General features: G+C 34.4%; 1 protein-coding gene across 1 annotated transcript in view; it reads right to left on the minus strand.

Annotated features, from left to right (window-relative positions):
• Positions 1-25,532, minus strand: part of RANBP17 (RAN binding protein 17) — a 350,271-nt gene that overhangs the window by 306,056 nt on the left and 18,683 nt on the right. The window contains 4 exon segments of the mRNA XM_074212426.1: positions 5,768-5,827; positions 7,731-7,897; positions 21,114-21,204; positions 24,037-24,183. Of these exon segments, the coding sequence (XP_074068527.1) occupies positions 5,768-5,827; positions 7,731-7,897; positions 21,114-21,204; positions 24,037-24,183 (465 nt within the window).

The raw sequence follows: 25,532 nt of genomic DNA on the forward strand, positions 1-25,532 counted from the left end.
TTTGTACATCTGAGAACAACCTACTGGAGCTTTTTGCAATTTAAGATAAACAATGTCAATAAGAACCTATTTGGTTAGTCTAGTAATAAGATATCAAAGTTCACTCTTCCCTAATAAAATTTTAATTGTGCCTTTGGTGTCATAACATTCCCTTGTTGAATGATAACCAAAAATAAGGTTATACGGGTTGGAATTCATAAGATCCTAGGCTTGGGGAGCTGAATTATGTGATATAATCATATTTTTAAAAGGAGAAATCTAGACCCTGAAAAGTATTTGATAATTTGCTCAAGGTCAGACAGGTTTAACAGAAAAGTAATTTAAAAAAACCTTTATTTTGAACTTAAATACAAAAAGACAAAAAAAAGGGAACATTTCCATGTACATAGCACAACGTAAAAACAAAATTCAATATAAAACCATGAATTCCCATTTCATAGTTTACTTTTTAAAAATATGAAATAAACATTTCCAGAGCTACCTTCCTTTTTTATGTTTCCTTTTAAAAAACTTTTAGCTTTTGTTCCCTGCTTTAACTTTTGACAAGTATCCTTTCAATTTCCAGTTATTTGCCTCCACAAAGAGAGCTGCTATAAATATTTTAGAGCATACAAGGTTCTTTTCCTTTTTCCTAAATACTTTGGGAAACAAACCTAGTAAGTGTTACGTTTTCAATTTCTGGATCAATGTACATGAATAACTCTTTGGGCATAATTCCAGATTATTCTCCAAAATGTGAAGATTCACCAATAGTGAATCAATATTTCAATTTTTCCATGTCCCCTCCAACATTTGTCACTTTCCTTTTTTATTATTTTAGCTAATCTGATAGGTGTAAGATAATATCTCAAAATGGTTTCAATTTGCATTTCTTTAATCAATAAGTGATTTAAAGTATTTTTTTCATGGACTATATATATATAGTTTTGATTTCTTCACAAAAAAAACTCATTGTTCATAGCCTTTGACCATTTATAAATTGAGGACTGACTTGTATTATTTTTTTTTTTTTGGCTTTTTTTTTGGTAAGGCAATGGGGTTAAAAGACTAGCCCAAAGTCACACACTTAGGTAATTACTGAACTTAGGTCCTTCTGACCCAAGAGCCAATGCTCTATCCACTGCATCACCTAGCTGCACCCCCTGGCTTGTATTCTTAGAGATTTGTCAAAGTTCTTTATATGTTTGGGATATGAGTCGTTTAGTTGAGAAATATCTGTAAAATTTTTCTCTTCATTTTGTTTTCCTTTTAATATTGGCTACGTTGATTTTATTCATACAAATCCTTTTTAATTTAATGTAATCAAAATTATCTGTTTTATTTCTTACAATGTTCTATCTTGTTTATTCATAATTGTTCTATCTATAATTCTGATAGGCATCATGCTCCATGTTCTTCTAATTTTTTCATGGTATCTCTCTTTATATGGTCATGTATCCATTCTGACCTTATCATGGTAAATGGTATAATATATTGGTCTATGCTCAATTTCTGTCAGATTGTTTTTTAGCTCTAATCTATTTTTTTAACCAGATAATGAATTCTTATCCTAAAACTTGAATCTCTTAATTTGTCAAACACAAAGTTACCACAATCATTTGCTACTGTGTACTGCATATCTACTCTGTTCTACTGATCTACTTTCTATTTCTTAGTCAATACCTGATAATTTGATAATTATTGACTTATTGTATCTCTGAAGATATGAGACTGCTAAACCTCCTTGCTTTATATTTTTCATTAATTCCTTTGTTATTCTTGATCTTTTTTGTTCTTCCAAATGAATTTTGCTATTATTTTTCCTAGCTCAGTAAAATTATTTTTTAGGTTAAATTGTCATTTTTATTTTATTGGATCTGTTATTTCTCCAATGATTTAAATCTGACTTTGTATAAAAAGAATTTTTAACTATGTTCATATAATCTCTAAGTTTATTTTGATAGGTACATTCCTAGGTATTTTATACTGTATATAGTTATTCTAACTGGCATGTCTCTTACTATCTCTTCTTGCAGTGTTTTGTTGGTGACATATAGCAACGCTGATGTCTTGTGTGAGTTTATTTTATATACTGCTTCTACTTTTTAATTGAATCTTTAGGATTTTCCAAGTATATCATCATGTCATTATTTTTATTCTAATTTCCTCAATTCCTTCTTCTTCTCTTATTGCTATAGTTAGGCATTTATAATACAATGATAATACTGATGACAATGTTTTACTCCTGATCTTACTGGGTAGGATTCTAACTTGTCTCCATTTCAAATCATGCTTGTTAATGGTTTTTAGTTAGAAGTTTTTTACAATTTTAAGGAAAAATTTATCCATACCTGTGCTTTCCAAGTATTTTTAATAGGAATGATTACTGTATTTTATCAAAAGCTTTTCCTACATTCATTGACAAAATCATGATTTTTCTTACTTTTGATATCGATATAATCAATTATGTTTATAGTTTTTTTTTAAACAGGAACAATTTAATTATTTGACTTAGACATCAAGAATCTCTAAATAACTTGTAAGAGTAACCAATACCTAGAATTGTAAGAGTAAAGAACATTTTACCAAGAAAAAAACAAAATTTGAACTGTGAACTATTCAATGTCATTATTGATAAGAATATCAAACAAACACTCACATGTACCCCAGAGAGGCAGATTGAATGGTCCAAGCAAGCATCTTTAGATTGCCAGAAAAATCAGAAGACAGTGGGAAACTTTAGAGCATACAAAACAAGGTAACTGCAAAAGGTAGAAGTCCTTAGAAAGCACTGTTGGGGTGATGGGAAGTCTTGTTTCATGTACGTACTATCTGAAAAAGTTGGTGATTCCCTTATACCTAAATTGTGGGAGCCATCAAGCAGTCTAGATTGGTTTCTAGGGTCTGAAGCAAGAGTTGAGCCAAGTCAAGAGTTCTTCCGGATCTGACAGAGATGGAACTATCTGCCTTCTTATTTATTATTTTTAACAATTTCTACAGTTGTTTTTTTAATATATGTTTCTTTTTGGTTTGTATTAAACAAAAAATTAAAATAGCACATAGAAAAACCAAGAAAACATTAAAAAGTGGCCAAAGATAGCCTTGGAATATAGAACTCCAACAAGGGGGGGGAAGAGAAAGGTAAAGAGAAAATGATTTGGAGATTATTATATTGCAAGATTAAACAGTGACGTTAAAAAAAAAAACAGTGACACTATAACCTAAATTTCAATATCTGCAAGTATTAAGTATTTTCACTTCTTCCCAATTGCTTTTCTTGCTAATTTCTGAGCTGCAACATTACCTCCATCTCTTGAATAAGCAGGTATATAATTCCACTCAACATCCATGCCCTGAGTCAGATTATCCAGTTTAATGAATTGCTCTCTGTGGACAACATCTTTATTTTTACTTGTTTTCCAGTCATTTCCTTTCCAGTTGTCAATCCACTCATTCATACCCTTGGTGACAAGTTGGCTGTCTGTGCACACTATGATGTTGTCCTTATTTTGGACCTTTGCTTGCTCAACCACTTTGATTGCTGCTTCTAATGATGCATTTTGGTTTGTCTGTCGTCCAGAATACCTATCACTTATGTTCAGACCATGCTCTGATCTCCAGTGGACACCAATACCTCCTTGTGCCCCTTCTCTTCCATTATTTTTGCAGGTACCCTTGACATAGACAATATTAGAGTCTGACCCTGGATGTGATTGCCCACAATAGCTTCCATGGACACTAGTCTGCCAATCATAGTCACAGCTCCAGGGATTGGGTTTCTGACTCATGTCTAATCTGAAGTGATCCTGACCTTCAGAAAAAGTTATAGTTTTCTTTATGTCAAACTTCTGTCTCTGAATTTCTGGTATTGTGCATTATACAATGCATAATCTTTGTAATATATTTTTGCAATCTTCTAATTAGTATTTTACTTGGGATTTTTGCATCCATATTCATTAATAAAGTTGGTCTATATTTTTCTTTTTCTGTTTTTGCTCTCTCTGGTTGGGTAACAGTATCATATTTGTTTCATAAAAGAAATTAGTAGGAATTCTTCTTAGCTTATTATTCTAAATAATTTAATATTAAAATTAGTTATCTTTAAATGGGTTTGGCAAAATTCATTTGTTAACCCATCTTATCCTTATACTTTTTTTTCCTTAGGAAGCTCATTAATGATGTTTCAATTTCTTTTTTTTAAAATAAGCTTATTTAGATATTCTATTTCCTCTTCTGTTAATCTAGCAACTTAAACTTTTATATCTATTCTTCCTTTTTACTTAAATTTTTTAAATTTATTGGTATATAACTGAGCAAAATAACTCCTTATAATAACTTTGATTTCATCCTCATTAATGGCACATTTATCTTTTAATTTTTAATACTAGGAATTTGGTTTTCTCTTTTTTAAAAAAACATTATCTAAAGGCTTATCTTTTTTTTCATAAAACTACATCCTAGTTTTATTCATTAATTCAATGGCTTTCTTAACTCTTAATTTTATTAATCTTACCTCTATTTTTTAAGATTTTCAATTTGGTGTTTAATTGGGAAATTCAATTTGTTATTTTTCTATTTTTTAAAAATTGCTTACTCAATTCATAGGTCTGCTCTTTCTCTATTTTATTACTATAATAAGTATTTTCCTCTGCTTATTGCTTTGGCTACAACCTGCTATAATAGTACTGCTATCTATTTCCACTAATTCATTTAACTTTTCCTTTAAAAATTTAGATGCTATAGCATTAGGTACATATAGGTTTAGTATTGATATTGTTTCATTTTCTGTTACCTTTTATCATAATTTGGCTTCCATTTATCTCTTTTAATCAAATCTATTTTGTTTTAACTTTGAGATCATGATTGCTATTCTGCCTTTTTATCTCAGCTGAAGCATAATAAATTCTACTCCAGCCCTTTTTAAAAATTCTGTGGATTTCTCATTTTTAGTGTTTTTTATAAACACCATACTGCTGAATTCTGAGTTTTAATATATTCTGTAATCTACTTCTGTTTTAGGGGTGAGCTCACTCCATTCACATTCAATCTTATAATTACTAGTTTTGCATTTCCCTTCATTCAATTTTTCCTCACTATTATCCTTACTCTTTTCCCTTATCCTTTCTCACAAGACTGACTTTTTTTAGTTTTTTTGCAAGGCAATGGGGCTAAGTGGCTTGCCCAAGGCCACACAGGTAGGTAATTATTAAGTGGCCTGAGGCCAGATATGAACTCAGGTACTCCTAACTCCAGGGTGGGTGCTCTGTCCACTTGGCCACCTAGCAACCCCCTGTTTCTAACTACTACCTCCCTAATCCACACCCTTTTAAAGAACCCCTCCTATATCCTATAAGTAAATTTCTTATTCCTTAATTTACCGCCCCCTCTAAGAATCCCTCTGATAACCTTTCTCCCCACCTTCCTACTTCTGATTCCTCCCTTATCATATCCACTTACCCTCCAACTTCTTTACAAATTTAGAAAAGTTTTATACCTTTCTAGATCTATACATTGGTTCTTTTTAACCCAGTTCTGAATAGAATAAGGTTCTAGCACCAGCAGCTCTCTATTCCCATTTGGTTCAACTGTAACAGTTCTATTCAGGCCTCATATGTATGAGATAATTACTACATTTTACCTCCATTTTATTTTTTAGAATCATCCCATCCTACTCAACTCCAAGCATTCCATCTCAAACTACGTGACATTAAGAGTTCAGATAACATTTTCCTACATAAGTAAACTGTTTGATCTTATTGAATCCCTTATAATTTGTCTTAATGCTTACCTTATGATTCTCCTGGATGTCAGATTTTCCACTGAGTTCAGGTCTTTTGGTTATAAATACCTGAAAATTTTTTAATTAATTAAAAATCCTTTTTTCATTCAGGATTAAACTCAGTTTTGCTGGGGTAAATTATTCTTGGTTGCAAAATCAGCTCCTTTGTTCTTCAAAATACAATATTCCAATCCTTTTAATGTTTCAAGGTGTTTTAATGTAGAAGTTGCTAGATCTTGTGTTATCCTTCCTGCATGCAGCTTCATAGTATTTCGGGTTTTTTTTTTTTTCTCTTGTTGTTTGTACTATTTTTTCCTTAACCTGGGAACTTCAAAACTTGGTTATGGTTTCATCTTGGGATCTCTTTCAGGTGGTGTTCAATGAATTGTTTTTCTATTTCTATTTTACTTTCTTATTCTACAACTTCTGGGCATTTTCCTTAATAATTTCTTGTAATATTGTCTAGAATTGGGGCGGCTAGGTGGTGCAGCGGATAGAGCACTCGCCCTGGAGTCAGGAGTACCTGAGTTCAAATCTGACCTCAGACACTTACTAATTACTTAGCTGTGTGGCCTTGGGCAAGCCACTTAACCCCACAGCCTTGCAAAAATCTAAAAAATAAAAAATTGTCTAGACTTTAAAAAAAAAGCGAAGTGATGTCAGAGAGAATGCAACACTTTAATATGGTGGTCTAATCTAGCATTTTAAGATATGAATGAATTCACTTTAAAGATTGACTCTTGGCTCATAAATATTTAGGGACAAAAAAGATTTATTTTGTTAAGGTAATAAAGAAAAGGAATTAAATAGTAATGGAAGTTTAGTAAAAGTAACTAGGGACAGTTAGAACAATTGGATGATCAGTAACAGTAGCCAATTGTTCCTTGGAGTTCCTTAGTGCTGCCAGGACAGTGCATTGGGGAGCAGGAGGCTCAGGAGGCTGATGCAACCAAGGGTAACAGTCATGAGCCAGTCTATGGCAAGCTGGGCTGTGCAAGGGGCTGTGCGGGTTTCTGTACTCCGGGAGGGGGGGTGGTGTGGTCCTCCTGTATGCCAGGGGCCCGTCTGTCCTGCTGGCTGTCAGTCCAAGGGGGAACTTGGCGTGGGAGAGAATGGGGTGTTCAAGGGTTCAGATGTTGGGTCATGCAGGGCAATGGCAGTCCTTGGACCATCAGGGCAGTAGCTCTCTGCCAGCTGGACTCCAGCTAGCTGGAGCACTCCAGCAGCTGTCCTCCTGACCTCACTAAGGTTAAATATTCCCCTTGGGGCTGGGGTGGGGCTGGCCAGCTCTCCCCGCCCTTGGCCCTCCCCACCCCCACAACTCAAAAAATTCTTTATAGTACACATTTATTATTAAAGTTTATCAGATAATCAACAATTGGGCTTAAGGATATATAAAAATGAGAAGCAGTTTGGCCTACTTAAAAAAAACTTTTCAATTTTTTTTTCCTTTTTAAAAGTATCAATACAGTAGAGAAAGAACATTGACCATGGAATCTGGGGTGCTATATTCAACTTGCATCTCTGATACTACCATATAAGCTTTAGGAAGTCATTTAACTTCTCTGGGCCTCAGTTTCCTCATATGTAAAGCAAAGGTATCAGACTAACTGACCTCTGGGATCCCTTTCAGCTCTAAATCTATGATCTTATGACTTTATCATTAGTTATCCTAAGAACACATATCTTCATTAGATATTATCATCTACATTTTAAATTTACTTTTTTCAATAAATAAAAGAGTTATTTGAAACATTAAAAACTGTTAGTTCTTAATATGCACTTCTCTTGTTTATGAAGTTAGAAACCTACACTTACTATCTACAGAAAATAAAAATATTGCACAAAAACAATCATTATTAACCCAATATGTATCAACAGTATATAGTGCTATGTTGCCTCAGTTGAGAACATTCTGAACAAAAAGAAACACCATTTATTTCTCAAACATGTACAAAAAATTAGTTCTTACCTGTAAGAACTTTTTCACATCAGCAATAATATCTCTGAAAACAAACTGATCTTTCTGAACCTCAAACCATCCTAGCTTGGTAATTTTAGCAATGACTTGAACAAGAGCCTGAATGACAAAGGGAGCCAGTTTGGGTTGGGATGCTATGTAGTTCAGAATGTAATTTCCTGTAAAGAAAATATCTTTTATCATTATTAGAGTTTTTACAGCATCATATATTGCAACAATCATGCTGCTACCAAAACTGAATATCTAATCACAAGTTTTTCCTATGAAAAGTTGCTATATTTTTTCTCAGGCTTTGCATTTCTAACCATCTTTTATTTCAATGGTTAGACATAATGAAAAGCAAGGTAATTTTCCTAAATTTTAAGGAAAATCTACTTTATTTACTATTTAGATTTTGATTTTATATACCAAAATTACTTTAGTTAGTTCAGAGGTTTAAAATTACTAGTGAGTAAAATACTCTGCCCATTGCCTGGGTACTGGGGGCAAAGAGGAAATCTCTCCCCCTTTACATGCTGGAAGTCAGGTAGAAGGATGGAAGCTGGGAGTTGGGAATGCGAAGAAAGGGTACAAATTTTAGATTTAACAATGGAATAGGGGCAGCTAGGTGGCACAGCAAATAGAGCACCAGCCCTGGAGTCAGAAGGATCTGAGTTCAAATGTGGCCTCAGATACTTACTAATTACCTAGCTGTGTGACCTTGGGCAAGCCACTTAACCCTATTGCCTTGCAAAAACCTAAAAAAAAACACAGACACAATGGAACAATAGGAGTCAATTTATATCTCAGGGCAGACAGCATTCTACACTTTAACAAATTTAAATGGTATAAAAGTGGCATACAAAATTCATTTCCAACCACAAATCTCCCACATTCACAATTCTCTATATCACCATTTCATAACCTATGAGATTGGACAAAAAAGGAAATGACAAATGTTGGAGTCTCCTGACTGAAAAGTTTCAATAGCAATTCCACATTCCTGGAATTCTCTCTCAACAGTAACTTTGGACAGAGCAGTTTCAAATGATTTGTGAGGTTTGAAGTCATATAGCAGAGGGTTCAGAAGATAGTGAAAGAAGATGAAGTGGAAGCAGTGAGTGAAGATAGCTTTCTTAAGGGGTTTAGCCAAGAAGGGGAGGAAAGACACAGGCTAATTAACTATTTGGAATGGTAGGATCAAATGAAAATTTGTTAAGGATGAGGAGATACAGGCATACTGGTAAATACCAAATAAAATGTTAGTAGACAGGAAGAGAATGAAACCATGAAAGAGTGAAGATTATAGGGAGGATCAGCTGGAGAATCAGGAGGGAATAAGATCGAGTCAATAAATTAACATTTTTAAGCACCTATTATGTGCTGTAAAAATGTAATAATTTTGGACTAAAATAATTGTAATATAGTAATAAGTTAGACATGAAGTTTATTCCTTAAGATTTACCAAGAAACCTATAGGTGATAGTCATCATTAGAGATGATCATCTGAGAGAAGGGAGAAGGCTGTATCTATACATGACAGAGGAGGACTCAGAAATCTTTTGGTGGTCAACCAATCAGGTTGCACATGAGACCACAAAAATTTCACCTTATACATTAGCTTTTCATAGAAGTGTCACATCTGTCTTCAGACAAAGATTTAACTGATTTAATGAATAACTAATAGGAACCTATGGGACTCCTATAGAGATAACTAAGACAAGTTTCTTAATTTCTAAACATTCTGTCTTTCTGTGATTGTCAAGACAACTAACAGAGGAGAGATAACATTTCAGACTTAATTACAGGCTGGGGAAAACCCCCCCCAACAATTTTGACCAGAAATACAAGTTTTAAAAACTTAATAACTAAGTGCTAGGGATACAAAGAGAGGCAAGAGGCAGTTCCTATGCTCAAGAACTTCTCAATCTAATTGGAAAACAACACATAAATAAATAGGTACAAACAAGCAACATACAGAAAAAATAGAGAATAAGTAAATGAAGGGAGGTACCAGTATTAAAAGGGGTTGGGAAAAGCTTCCTGTAGAAAATTAGATTCAGGTTAGACCTTGGAAAAAAACAGGGAAGCCAGTTAGCAGAGATAAGGAGAGAGAGTATTCCAGGCACGGAGGGCATCAGAGAAAATGCCTGGCATCAAGCAGTGATGGAAATGTCTTGTTTGTAGAATAGCAAAGGAGAACAATGTCACTAGATAAAAGAGTGTGTGGCAGAGAGGAAGGCATAAGACTAGAAAGTCATAATGCAGGGAATTATGAGAATATGATAAAGGGAGTTATGGACATAATGAAATTTATAACAGATTTTGCAATCCTTTATACTACTAAATTTTGTAAAAATGTTATCTGCTCCGGTGATGTAAATGTAAATTCATAATATCTCCTCCTTCCTATCCCCCAACTTCCAGCCTTTTAACCTGGTTTCAGTCACTTAGAGGGGGAGAGATTTTCCTTTGCTCACAGTCTCCTGATCTTTCTATCCCTAGAGAATGGTTAAGACTATAAAAACCTGGCCTAAACTTCCACTGAGATGCATGTAGACTCCCCAGAGTTTCAGCCTAGTCAGTTCTCCCTGGCTGTCTCTGTCTCTCTGTCTGTCTCTGTCTTTCAAACAAACCTCATCTAGTCTTTTGTAATTCTGAGCAGCTTACAAGGTGCTTGCTGCTTCTCCAGGAGGAGAAAAGATTTTAATCTGTAACTTTATAGGCTTGCATAATAAATCCTGAGCAGGTGTAAAATCCCAGAGTTTTGTGTGAATTCTTTCACTATTTAAGGCCTCTCAATCTTAAATTGGCAACACCAACCCTGGCAACAGTTAGAGGGGTAGGGGTAAGGGAATAGCTTTTTTTTTTATAAAAAATATTGAGGATTTTGTATTTGATCCTGGAGAAGTAGGGAGACATTGGAGTTTTTGAAGTAGGAAGGTAACATGGTCGGACCTAAGCTTTAGAAAAATCACTTTGGTGGCTGAATGGGGGAGGCTGGATTTGAGTAAGGAGAGATTTAAGGCAGACTGACCCACCAGCAGGATAATGTAATAGTCTAGGAATGATGAGGACCTGCAGCAGAGTGGTAGCAGTGTCAGAGGAGGGAAGGGGGAATATTGGAGAAATACTGCAAGGATGAAATCAAAGAGTGTTGACAACAGACTGGAAATAGGAGTGAAAAAGTGACGAGCTGATTATGACACTTTGGTTAGAAACCTGAGGATACAGAGGATGCTATTGTTCTCCAATATAACTGAAAAGTTAGGAGAGGGGAAAGATTTAGGGAGAAAGATGTTGAGTTCTGTTTTGAACTTATTGGGTTTAATATGTCTACTGGACATCTAGTTCCAGATATTTAGTTAGTTGGACATGTGAAAATGGAAGTCAGCAGAGATATTAGGATAAAATAGACAAGACTTCATCAGCATGGGAACTAATAAGATTATCAAGTGAAAAACTAGAGAGGAAGAGAGCAGGACCCAGGAAAGAACCTCTAACCCAGATATTTCTTTTTTTTAAATTAAAGATTTTATTTATTTTGAATTTTACAATTTTCCCCCAATCTTACTTCCCCCCCCCACAGAAGGCAATTTGTCAGTCTTTACAATGTTTGAAGGGTATACATTGATCCAAATTGAGTGTGATAAGAGAGAAATCATATCCTTAAGGAAGAAACATAAAGTATAAGAGATAGTAAGATCAGACAATAAGATATCAGTTTTTTTCCTAAATTTAAGGTAATAGTCCTCGGTCTTTGTTCAAACTCCACAGTTGTGTCTCTGAATACAGATGGTATTCTTCATTGCAGAGAGCCCCAAACTGTTCCTGACTGTTGCACTGATAGAATGAGTGAGTCCATCAAAGTTGATCATCGCCCCCATCTTGCTATTAGGGTATACAGTGTTTTTCTGGTTCTGCTCATCTCATTCAGCATCAGTTCACGCAAATCTCTCCAGGCTTCCCTGAATTCCCATCCCTCCTAAACCCAGATATTTCTTTTTTTTTTTTGCAAGGCAATGGGGTTAAGTGGCTTGCCCAAGGCCACACAGCTAGGTAATTATTAAGTGTCTGAGCTCGGATTTGAACCCAGGTACTCCTGACTCCAAAGCCGGTGCTTTATCCACTACGCCACCTAGCTGCCCCCCCCAGATATTTCTTAGGATCCATTCATACCCCATGAGAAGCATTTGTTACAGTGCTCCTTGGTGATGTGGGTTGTACTATATTCATGAATGGACACTAAATTCTGCATGTAGCCTTTGACAGATTTTTTTTTTTTGAGCTATAAGGCAGGTTTGTGCAGCCCAGAAAAGCTAAAAGGTTGAAAAGGTTGGACATCCCTGACTAACTTAGATATAGAGGGCATGATCTAGGTGAGGAATTAACAAATGAGAATGATAGGTGGGAGAACTAGGAGACATTTCTGTCTCAAAAAACCTAGGGAGGACAATGTCAACTGTGTCAAAGTCTACAAAGAGATCAACAGGAATGAAGGCAGGAAAAACAATGGATTTAGCAAATAAGAGATCACTGTAACTTCAGCGAAGACAGTGTCAGTGGAATGATGATAGAAGTCAGACTACAAGAAGAGTGAGAGGAGAGAATACAGAAGCACTTATTTATAGATGGTCCTTTCAAATTTAGCCACAAAGGGCAGAAGAGAAATAGGCAATAGTTAGCTAGGATAGAAGGATCAATTGAGGGTAGTCTTTTTGAGGATGGGGAAGAAATGGGCAAATTTCTAGGCAGTAAAGAAAAAGTCAGCAGATACAGAATAAAGATAAGTGATAGAGTAGAAATGAGAAAGGAGGCAATCTACTGGAAATGGGTGAAATAAGATTATCAATGCAAGCGGAGGAGTGAATCTTGGTAAGAGGTAAGATCACTTCTTCATGTGAAACTAGGCTGAAGGAAGAGATGGTGGCAGAAGGCATCTTATCAAAATAGGACGAGAAAGGGAGGTGAAGAAGGAGCTCATAGAAAATGGCCTCAATTTTTTTTTTGTAATATATGAAACAATGCCCTCAACTGAGAGGGTAAGAGTAGGAAATGCCATTGGAGATTTGAGGACGGAAGAAAATGCTTGAAAGAACTATTGAAGGTTGGCTAGGTGGCGCAGTGGATAAAGTACCGGCCCTGGAGTCAGGAGTACCTGGGTTCAAATCCAGTCTCAGACACTTAATAATTACCTAGCTGTGTGGCATTGGGAAAGCCACTTAACCCCATTGCCTAGCAAAAACCAAAAAAAAAAAAAATAGCTATTGAAAGTAGGATAGTAAGTTGCTAGATTTTTTTTGAGCTATAAGGCAGGTTTGTGCAGCCCAGAAAAGCTAAAAGGTTGAAAAGGTTGGACATCCCTGCCTAACATATATAAAGGGCATGATCTAGGTGAGGATCTGACAAATGAGACTGATAAGTGGGAGAAGTTTCTTCTAACTACAGTGAAGGCCTAGTTGAGTTTATGTAACATAAATTTGTGGATCCAGTCAGAAAACTCGAGTGATTTTTCTCAAACACAGTTCAGCAGTATGTATGTAGGAACAAAGGCAGTGAATGATGGGAATGAGCCAAAATGAGGTTTAACAGGGCACAATGAGTGAAATAATAAAGGGAGTAGGGATTCAAGAGTACTGAGCTGAATTGGTTTATGAAGGGATCAAGAAAGGGAAGAGAATACTGCCAAATGAATATTATTTGTTGAACTAAATTTATCTTGGGTAGGATTTTCTGTTTTATCTCTATCAGCAAAGTCAAATATATATGTCTCATTTTAATTTTCAGAGAATAATCAAATATTTTGTTGGAGATCAGTAAGACCCAAATGATAATGATAATGATAAAGAACAAAACAGCAATAATATAATGCTTGGTTCACAAGTTTATATTTCTCTAATTTAAGTAGAAATATTAAACAAGACATATTAGGGAAAAATAAGGAAATATTCATAAATACAATTGTTTTTTGGACTGGACAACCAGAGATATCAGTGCTCTAGGACAAAGATATTGAATATACAGTCAAAAGTCTGCATGTGGGTCACAACACACCCAACTGCAGCCCAACTCACATTAAAATGAAACTGGGAAATATTTAAAAAAATTAAAAATATAAAAAAGTTAATGTTAATTTATGGTTCACTAAGTCACCTCTGTGCCTATAAGAATCCTTATGTAAGATTTAGGAGTCCCCATTTCTATTTGAATTTGACATCTTTGCTCTAGGGAAATTTGTATATACTGATGCAACCTGGCACCTACTCTATCATCTTTTATAGTCTTGGAGAGTTTCTTAAAACTCTGAGAAATTACTTGCTCTGGATCATGTAACCTATATTATTTGTTCATAAGAATAAAGCCTACACCTATGTTTATAGGAGATGCTTAATAAACATTTATTGATTGACTACCAAAAATGGGCTTAAATCTATGCTATTCTTTCTCTGAGGAGGATTCCATATCCATCACACCAGGCCACCCCTTTAAGGTCAATAAACATACATGAAATATAAAGGAAAATTCCTCAAAGTCAGGAAAAAAAGCTTTGATAATCAGAAGACTATATACCTACTACTACTAACTACTTCCTTGGGCCCCACTCTGGTCAAATAAAAGACCCACAGAACTTCTGTGTCTAGTGAAAGGAACCTGACACAACATTAAAGAAGTCCTTGACTTCAAGAAGCTTATAATCTACCAGGGAAGACAAAGTTTAGAGTTTTATGATATGGTTATAAATTATATGCAAAATAAATACAATAGCATATTTTAACTTCAGACAATTCTAATTGCTAACTAAGTTATGTTTGGTTAAATTCTATTAATAATTTTTACTCATTCACCCTAGGTCTTCCCTTTAAAACTATAGACAGTAAAACTCTGAAGGAAAATCCTTTTAAAAAAGCCATTCTCCAATTGACAAATGGTCAAAGGATATGCAAAGGCAATTTACAGATGAGGAGATCAAAGCAATCCATAGTCACATGAAAAATTGCTCTAAATCATTACTTATTAGAGAAATGCAAATTAAAGCTTCTCTGAGGTACCACCTCACACCTCTCAGACTGGCCAATATGACCAGAAAGGATAATGATCACTGTTGGAAGGGTTGTGGGAAATCTGGGACACTATTACGTTGTTGGTGGAGCTGTGAACTTATCCAACTTTTCTGGAGAGAAATTTGGAACCATGCCCAAAGGGCAACAAAAATGTGCATACCCTTTGATCCAGCAATACCACTGCTGGGTCTATACCCTGAAGAGATGATGAAAAACATCACTTGTACAAAATTATTCACAGCAGCCCTGTTTGTGGTGGCAAAGAATTGAAAATCGAGTGAATGTCCATCAATTGGGGAATGGCTTAGCAAACTGTGGTATATGTATGTCATGGAACGCTATTGTTCTATTAGAAACCAGGAGGGATGGGAATTCAGGGAAGCCTGGAGGGATTTGCATGAACTGATGCTGAGTGACATGAGCACAACCAGAAAAACACCGTACACCCTAACAGCAACATGGGGGTGATGATCAACCTTGATGGACTTGCTCATTCCATCAGTGCAACAATCAAGGACAATTTGGGATTGTCTGTAATGGAGAATACCATCTGTATCCAGATAAAGAACTGTGGAGTTTGAACAAAGACCAAGGACTATTACCTTAAATTTAGGGGGAAAAAAAAAACCTGACTGTCTGATCTTGCTATCTCTTATACTTTATGTTTCTTCCTTAAGGATATGATTTCTCTCTCATCACACTCAATTTGGATATACCATGGAAACAATGTAAAGACTGGGAAATTGCCTTCTGTGGGGGAAAGGAAGTAAGATTGGGGGAAAAATTGTAAAACTCAAAATAAATAAAAATAAATAAATGAACTCTTTAATTTAAAAAAAATAAGATTTTTTTTTTTTTAGATTTTGCAAGGCTATGGGGTTAAGTGGCTTGCCCAAGGCCACACAGCTAGGTAATTATTAAGTGTCTGAGGCTGGATTTGAACTCAGGTACTCCTGACTCCAGGGCCAGTGCTCTATCCACTGTGCCACCTAGCCGCCCCAATTAAAAAAAAAAGAAAAATCCTTTTATAATGAAAGGTATATCGTAGCCAACAACTCCTCGCTAATGATGAAAAATGTGTCTAGTGTTTTAGAATCAATCTGTTCTAACAAGATATGACTAGTGCAGACATATCATAGGAGATTGATAGTAAATATCTGCTGACTGATGAAGAGAGGGCAAGTGAAAACTGTTTTTTCCAAAGTCCTATAAATAGACCAAAAGAATATAAAACAAAAAGGAATAATTCAAAATGAATCTTAGGCAAGTGCTCAAATATTTGGAAATAATAGACAGAAGGTAAGAGTAATATTTAAGTTAATCCTATTTGACATAAGCATATATAACTCTTTCTCCCTTTCCTATCAGTTGCCAAATTCTATATATTTAGTCTCTACCTCATCTCTTGTCCCTCTATCCTGTTTTCCCTAATATGATCCCCAGGCTAGTTCAGGCCCTCACCACCTGACTAAATTACTGACCTCCAAACTGATCTCTTGTTTCTCCTATCTCTCAGTCAACATTTTAAAGAGCTGTTGAACAGCCTTCTAAACATATATGACTGTCACTGATGGTCAAAATGTCATCATCTTAATCTGACATTAAAGGTTCTTCACAATTTGGTAGTGACTTCACTGTCAGGTTTCTTTCTAAATTACTCCCCTTCTTTGACTTGACAGTCCAGCCAAACTGAATTAAAGTTGTTTTTTCAAGGAATGTTATTCCCTACTTCTGTGTATTTATAGAAGCCCTCACCATCTCTGGAATATATCTTTCTTTATCACTCTTTTCCTTTCCTTTTTTCATCATTTGTATCTTTTTTTTTTTTGGATTCATATCACCAGAGCCTGAGAGAGAGTAGATAGTTAATAAATCCATGCTGAGTGACTGATTCATATAAGGCTCACTCAGGTATCACCTTCTGCACTAAGGCTTCTGTGATTTTTTTTTTAAGTTTTTGCTAGGCAATGGGATTAAGTGGCTTGCCCAAGGCCACACAGCAAGGTAATCATTAAGTATCTGAGGCTGGATTTGAACTCAGGTACTCCTGACTCCAGGGCTGGTGCTCTATCCACTGCGCCACCTAGCCACTCCTTCCTTGATCTTTCAGCTAAATTTCCTCCTCAAATTTTCCTATAATACTTTTGTTTGAATTGTTCCTTTACCCTCATAATTTCCTACTATGGTTAATATTAATCTGTGTATATGCCATATCCCTCCCATTAGAATGTAAGTTCATTAAAGAGAGGAGATTATAGTTTTTAATCTTTGTATCTCCAGTACCATGCACATAGGAAGCAATTAATAAATATTTATCTAACTGAATTGACTTTAAAACTAGAGCCTTTTTTGTTACATCACACTGTTCCTCAGATTAATAATGAAAGAAATACATGTTAAACACTTTGTAACTATAAAGCACTGTATTATTTTAATTTAGAATCTATTTTTAAAGTTATGTTGATATTGTTACAATTCTTTTACTTTCTCTCTTCCCTCTCTCCACATAAACACAAACACACACACACACACACACACACACATACACACAAACTGCGTATGCAAAAATAAACATCAGAACAAAGTATGTAAATAGCTCAAATTCAAACAACAACAAATAATCACTGAGAATCTACTGAGCATCCAATACTAAATTAAATAATGTAAAAGAAACAAAAGAGACAAGCCCTCCAAGAGTTTACAATTTATTTAGGGAAACAAGACTAATAGATGTGAAATAGAAAATAGTATAAAATAAAGCAGCAAATGATGCAGAAATAAGTTCAAAGAAAGGAGAAATAATTGGGAGTGACTAAGGTAACAAAGCATTTGCGGGAAAGGAAAGATTTAAGCTGAGCCTTGAAGGATGTATAGCAATGTGAATTTTATTAGTTCATTAAGATTTATTATTTTTTCAGGTTCCATATCAAACTGTCTGTCTGCTGTCTGAAATCTGTGTTGTTAAGCTGGTGAGACTCACTACCAGTTCAGTGAAATTTTAGGTTGGAATAATACTCTCTTTGGACAAGTCACTTAACCATACTGCTTCCAAAAAAAAAAAAACACAACACAACAAAAAACAAATAAAAAAGAAGAAGAATAACACTCTCAAAGACCTGCCAAGCCAGAGAGGCTTTACAATTTGCAAAGGTGGAAAGAGTAACCACATCAACAAAATCATGAAAATTCAAGTAGATAATTGAGGCAATTATTATGAGAAGAGAACTAGTGGATTTTTAGGTTCTTCCCCCAAAAAACTATGCTTTGTAAAAGCTGGATGAAAATGTAAGCATGGGTGGGTGTAGGTGTACCCTTTACTTTTTATTTTAATTATATGAAAAAAATATTATCACTTAACAGAATGCTTTCAAATTCCAAGCAACTCTAACCCACAATGTGTACTACCTAATTCATGGATTTTTCATTGATAATTTTTCACCTTGTTATTTTCTATCACTTGGCTTTATGTTATTACAAAGAAAGTTAAATTAATTTCAATACTCATTTATGTAAAATACATATGGAACAACAATGATGTATCATATCACCTTATCCATATCAAACAAGCAAAGACAGAGAGATGATTCATTGTTTGAAGAAATGTGGGATGACAAGGAGGCTAATCTACTGCTGATAGGGATGAAAGGGACACTGGCTCTACTGTTTTGGAAAACAATTTGGAAGCAGGCAAGAAAAATTATTAAAATGTTCTCACCCTTTAACATAGAGACTGATGTGACAATATTCCTAGGAAAGACTTTAATATGCAAAACATCAGTTCAACATTATTTGTAGTAACAAAGATCTGGAAATAAAAAGTATCTAATGATAAGGGAACACAAATTAAAGTGTAAACTACTTGTGTGACAGGATTCAGAATGAAAGAAAGCAAAAAGTAAACGAAATCAAAGCTAAGAGACAGCAAATTCAAGTCAAATATACTAGACAATGTTGTTAGCATATTTTCAAAGTTAAGGTACACATTCGGGCTGTTAAGGCTTAGTAAATGACAAAAGTGGAAAGTGGCATATACTATGAGTTATATAATTCTGCTACTGCACAGTTTTGCTGAAGTATCATTGAAGAGTATATTTTGTAGATGAAGTTTTCTTGAATATTTGTTAGTAAGTTTTTACAGGATCAAAACAAATTATTAATATATTATTAAAAACTAAAAATAAAAGAGATTAATTAATTTCTACTAATAAATATTCTATATAGGTTAGAATGTGCCAGATACAAGAAATACAAAGACAAAAATGAAAACAGTCCAGTCCATACTTTATTAGTGGAGAACAACACAGATGTGTACATAAATATACAAACACAAAATATAAATAAAGCAAATACGATGGAGACACTAACAAATAGGCTAGATCAGGAAAGGTCACTTATAGAAGGTGGTTCTTGAAATTTGAAAAAAGTTAAGAATTTCAGAAGGTCCTCACCTTCTCCTCAGAGACACTTCTTTGACAGGAAAGAGAAATAGTCATAACAAAGAGGGATAGAATAGTTTATATATTGGGAACAGCAAGTAGGCCAATATACCTGTAAAGAAGAATACATTAAGGGAAGTGATAAGGCTTGAAAAGAGGAGGTCAGATTTAAATGCCAAATAGGATGATATATTTTCTCCTAGACACAACAAAGAGCTACTACAACTTCTGAAGTCAGAGAGGGATGGTGATACTTGTGATTTAGAAATATCAATTTGGCAGCTCTGCAGAGGACGGAAAATTGGAGGGCCTGGAGACAGGAAGATCAATTAGAAAACTACTATACAAGTACAGAAGAGAGACAGTGATTTAGTGTGGTGGCTATATGAATAGAGAGAAAGTGATCAATATCAGATAATTTAGGGAAAAAGAATCAACAAGACTAGCTATGGGGAATAAAGAGTTGATGATAACTCTGAGGTGGCAACTGTATGAATGGTGACATTAGGAAAACCAGAGTTTTGGGAAAAAGATGAGGAATTTTATTTTAAATGTAGGAAATTTGAGGTGCCTATGGGAAGTGGATATTACTTTTTTTAAAAAAGCAAAATATTGGAAGGGATGTGGGAAATCTGGGACACTAATACATTGATGATGGAGCTGTGAACTCATCCAACCTTTCTGGAGAGCAATTTGGAATTATACCCAAAGGGCAATAAAAATGTGCATACCTTTTGATCCAGCAATACTACTACTGGGTCATGGGGTGGCTAGGTGGCATAGTGGATAAAGCACCGGCCCTGGACTCAGGAGTGCCTGGGTTCAAATCCCGTCTCAGACACTTAGTAATTGCCTAGCCGTGTGGCCTTAGGCAAGCCACTTAACCCCATTGCCTTGCAAAAAAAAAAATCTAAAAAAAATACTACTACTGGGTCTATACCCTGAAGAGATCATGAAAACATCACTTGTACAGCCCTGTTTGTGGTGGCAAAGAATTGAAAATCGAGTGAATGTCCATCAGTTGGGAAATGGTTGAACAAATTGTGGTATATGTATGTTATGGAACACTATTGTTCTATTAGAAACCAAGAGGGATGGGATTTCACAGAAGCCTGGAAAAATTTGCATGAACTGATAGTGAGCAAGATGAACAGAACCAGAGGAATACTGTACACTCTAACAGCAACATGGGAGTGATGATAAATTCTAATGGATTTGTTCATTCCATCAATGCAATAATCAGGGACAATTTTAGAGTACCTGTGACAGAGGATATGGTCTGTGGAGTTTATTTAAAAAAAAGACAAAAGACTATTACCTAAAATTTCTTTTTTTAAAAAAAAGTGTCTTATGTACTACATAACTTTGCTATCTCTAATAGTTTATTTTCTCCTTAAGGATATGATTTCTCTCTCAACACGTTCAATTTCAATCAATGTTATAGCATGGAAACAATGTAAAGATTATCAGACTGCCTTATGTGGGGGGATGGGGAGAGAAAAGGAGGTGAGGGGAGAGAAAGGAGGGTGGGGGAAAATTGTAAAATTCAAAACCTTACAAAAAATGATAGGTAGAAACTATTGTATATAATTGAAAACAAATAAAATATTTAAAAAAGCAAAATATTTTACGAATGTGAATCTTCTGTGCAATACATTATATCTATTTTATTCCAAAGTCAAAGAAAATAAATTTTCAATCATTTTAGGATTATTCATACCACTGTTCACCTCCATCAAGGAAGAAAATCCATCCTGGACTCCACTTTAAAAGTCAAGAACCAAAAGATTTTACAACAGTCTTAATAACACATAACACACTTCTGACTTCAGCAAAACATTTAATGGAAAATTGTCTTTTAAAATGCTATTTTGTAAAAAGTACAATAAAGTACTTACGGATATCTATCCTTTGTTCAATAGGTAGAGGAGTCACTCTGCTGACAAGTTTTGAAAGGCATGTTGCTGCAAGCAGCTGAGAATAGGAAGTCTGTGGGGAAGAAAGGGATTTTTTTTTTGGATTTTTAATTAACTTTTACTATAGCAATTGAAATAATAAAGAACAGATCAAATTATTTATGTTCCAAACTCTAATGCTCTGAAATGTCATTTTCTTCCCTTTTCCTTTTTTGAAAAAAATTTAACAATGTTAAAAGGCAAGCTATGATAATCATATTTCTGAGAAATAAATGTTGCAAGATAGACCACCTCTAATAACTACAAGGAATCACAAAAATGAACTTTTAAATCAAAGAATAGCAGAGCTAGAAAATATGAGGACACAGGCAAAGAGAGAGGCAGCAACTCTTCCAAGGTTATAAAGCTGGATTAAAAAAAAAGAATAACCTAAGTCTCATGATTCAAAAATTAGCCTGAGTCTAAACTCAATCAGTTTATAATCACTGACTAAGAGTACATTAAGTACCTTCTTTGGCATTTTAAATTTATGATTTGAAGTCACAATCGCTCTGAATCTGCTTCCTAATCAGGTTTGTTGTGAGGAACAAATGAGAAGGCTTAATATATACATAAATACACAAACACAAAATATAATAAAGCAAAAGAAAGTAATGGGAAGGAGATGAAGAGACTAACAAACAGGCTAGATCAGGAAAGGTCACTTATAGGAGGTGGTTCTTGAAATTTGAAAAATGTTAAGAATTTCAGAAGGTGAGGAGAGAACACTTCTTTTACAGGAATGGGAAATAGTCATAACAAAGAGGGATGGAATATTTTATATATTGGGAACAACAAGTAGGCCAATATATCTCTTAAGTAGAATACACTAGGTTAAGTTTATAATCACTTTAGGGTGAGCGAAGATATGGAATTGTGGACAGTCCCAAAGTTTAGTTTCAAACTAAAGGGTATTGCTTTCTACAGAAAAAGGAAAGTATGCAAGAGGGCTAGTTTGGGAAGAAAAGATAGTAATTTTGAAAAAAAAGGAATTTAGAGGTCTCTGGGATTATAGAATTCTATTTCTATAGAGAGAAAGAGATCAATGTCAGGTAATTTTTAAATTAATGGTAATGGATTAAAAGTACAGATGATACAGTAGTGACAGATCATCTATACAATGCTTAATTTTGGGCTGGTTTGTTTTGAACATTTTAAATGTATATAAATATCAAGTATTAAATCATTTCCTATTAAACCAAAAATATGCTTCTATTTTATGGATCTCTTCATAATTTTCCATTTTAAAACTATTCTGACTTTTAGTACAGTTTCAAATGATTTACAATTTAGATAAAACTCAACAAATCTTTAACATAAAATCAATCAATCTATCTATCTATCTATCTATCTATCTAGCTAGCTAGCTAGCTAGCTAGCTTTGCCTTACAGACCTAACTTTCATGAACTTCAAGAAGATGCTGATTTTAGTCAGTTTCTGGTAAAATTTTAAAACTTTTAGAAATAAAATGAATAAATCCACATTGACTCCTTTATCTAGTTCAGCCCTACATTTTTCTAGTCTTCACCTTTTATGGTGACCTACCTGCTGCATTTGACACTGTTAATCATTCTTTCCTCCAGGATGTTCTCTCCTCTCTGAATTTTCATGTCATAATTCTTTCCTGGCTTTTCTCCTACTTATAATGACCATTCTGGTTTCATCTTCTTTGCTGACTCATCTATATCACACCTTTGAAATGTGAATGTTCCCCAAACTACATACTTTCCTCTTTCTATATGCTATTTCTTGGTTACCTTTTTATCTCTCAAGCATCACATTATAATCTCTTTGCTGAATATTCCCAAACCTATCTATCTCTGCCTCCTGAGCTTCAATCCTATATCACCAATTGCCTATTGGACATTTAAGACCAGATGTCCCAAAGACCTCTAAATTCTTTTTTTTCAAAACCACTATCTTTTCTTCACAAACCAGCCTTCTTCCATAATTTCTTTTTTCTGTAGAAAACAAAACCTTCACAGTTTGAAACTAAACTTTGGGATTATGCACAATTCCATATTTTCCCTCACCCTAAAGATCCTGTCTATTGACAAATCTTTCTATTCTACCTTCACAGCTATTACTTCTCTCTACTCTTATGCTACCACTTCTTAACACCTCTATCACCTTTTCTCTAGATGACTGCATCAGACTTCCATTTGGTCTTTCTTCTTCATATCTCTCACCATTTTAGTTCATGCTACTCAAAGTTGCTAAGGTGATTATTCTTAGATATACATCTAGTCAAGTTTATCTGCATGGACTAAGGATAATATTCTTATTTTGCTGACCAACTGAAAGTATATTGAAATCTCTAAGTGCATCTTCCCATTCTTTATATGGTCTTCAATAATATTGGGTTAATATAATAGTCACACCACTGCAGCTATGAAAGATTGGGATGAGGTAAGGTAGGAAATGTTATTTGTACTCTGGAACAGCATTTCTGGGTATTGGGTCCCAACAGATCTATTGATTATCATCATTTGAAAAAATTAATCATGGAATATGGTTGACACTCAGAACTCTGAGTTTTATTTATTAATATTTTTGCTTTATTTTCTTAATTATTCTTTAATACTTTAAAGAAGTTAATAGAATTCCTCTTCTAGAAAAAAAATTCTGCTTGTCATTCAACCTTTCTAATAAAAGGTAGGCATCATAACCCTTCTAGCACTAAATCTATGATCTTATGATCCTAAGCTTCTAAATTCAGGCTTTTCCCCCAGATTACCAAGATAATTTCTATAGTTACAAATTAAGGAATGTATAGATTATCTTTCATTGCTGTATCATCTGTACTCTAAATCCATTACCATTAATTTAAAAATTAATTCAATCACATAAACTAGATATACTTACTGTTCCTTGTTCTAATAAAAACTGGCACTTATTGAGACAATCTGGACTGTCAATTAGTTCTAGTAGCACTTTCTCAGCTTGTATACGTTGTGAAAGATCAGTCCCTACAAAGAGGCTATTACATAATGCTTCCAGTTCACTCAAACTCTAAAGAAAAAAGAAAATATTTAGTTAGACTGATTACTTGGAATATTTATTAAATTGCTAATAAAATTATAAGAATGCAGTAATGACAAACAGGTAATGGAAAAATCAAGATACTTTAACATCTTTCAAAGTTGTAGCACTTTGATTTGTCCTGCTATAAAAGAATAATAATCACCACTATCTTCACAGTGGTACTGGGATACAGAACTTAATAAAAGAGGTTAGTAGTTAAGATCATTGATCTGGAGAGAACTTCAGAGGTCAACTGATCCAACCTATTATTTTATTGATGAAGAAAATCACATAATTATTTCATAAATAGAATGTATTATATCTGAATCAAGAGGGCACAGGAATAGTTTAAAATAACAAAAAAAAGAGAGGCTATGAATTTCCTTTGCATTAACTAAGACATCAGAAATCATGTCTAAACCTATCATTTTTTCAAAGAGCTCAGAAATGGGTAGTGATTTATTTAATATCATGTAATTATAGCCAGGTCTAGAACAAGAACCATGGTCTTAGTAACTCAGTGATCTTTCCACTAGATTACAGAATAGGTTTTTTTCAAAATCAATAACAAGTAATATTTAGCACAAATTTATTCCTAAAATTCAGACTAAGAAAAAGGGTTTTTTTTTTACATTACTGAAAAGAGAAGCTTTAATATTGAAAAATATTCTACTTCTACATGATTCTACTTCCTTAAGAACTCAAATCACAGGATCATTTGCAAAAGGACAAAGGTTTGAATATCAAATAAGTATACAAAAGGTCAAGATACAGGGTTTGGAAAGGGAAAGACAAGCTAAAAGTTTTTAGCTTATTTCCTTATCAGTATCATTTAAGTGAGCCTCCAATTCAATTCAACAACCATTTATTAAGTAACTATTCTATTCTAGGCTCTGAGAATGAAAAAAATAAATGACAGTCCCTCAGTAAGTTGATTATATTCACTTTTAAAACTCTGCAAAGCAAAGTACTAACTTTGAGCTGATGAGCAAAGGATATTTTTGATTTTCCTGGACAAAATGATGTTCCATTAACATCCTTGTATGAAGCTTCAGCCTGGCACTTGATAGACAATAAGGAAATTCAATGACCTAGAGCCTGACATCCCAGCTGGTGTTGCTGTCTTAGGTATATACAACATCAATCAGTCACCACCATTAAGGTTTTCAGTAAAAGGGACCACATTGTAGCAGAAGAGAAGGCTAGGACCAAGGTCCAGATGTCAGTAGCTGTCCTAGTGGTCGCTGGAGAAGAGAAGGGTATTTGCTTCAAGCGCAAGAAACTGGGACTCTAGTCCCAGGAATGTTCCATGAGGAATAACAACAACTAGAGGTGTA

This window comes from Macrotis lagotis, chromosome 1, assembly GCF_037893015.1.
Source record: "Macrotis lagotis isolate mMagLag1 chromosome 1, bilby.v1.9.chrom.fasta, whole genome shotgun sequence".
Lineage (NCBI taxonomy): Eukaryota > Metazoa > Chordata > Mammalia > Peramelemorphia > Peramelidae > Macrotis > Macrotis lagotis.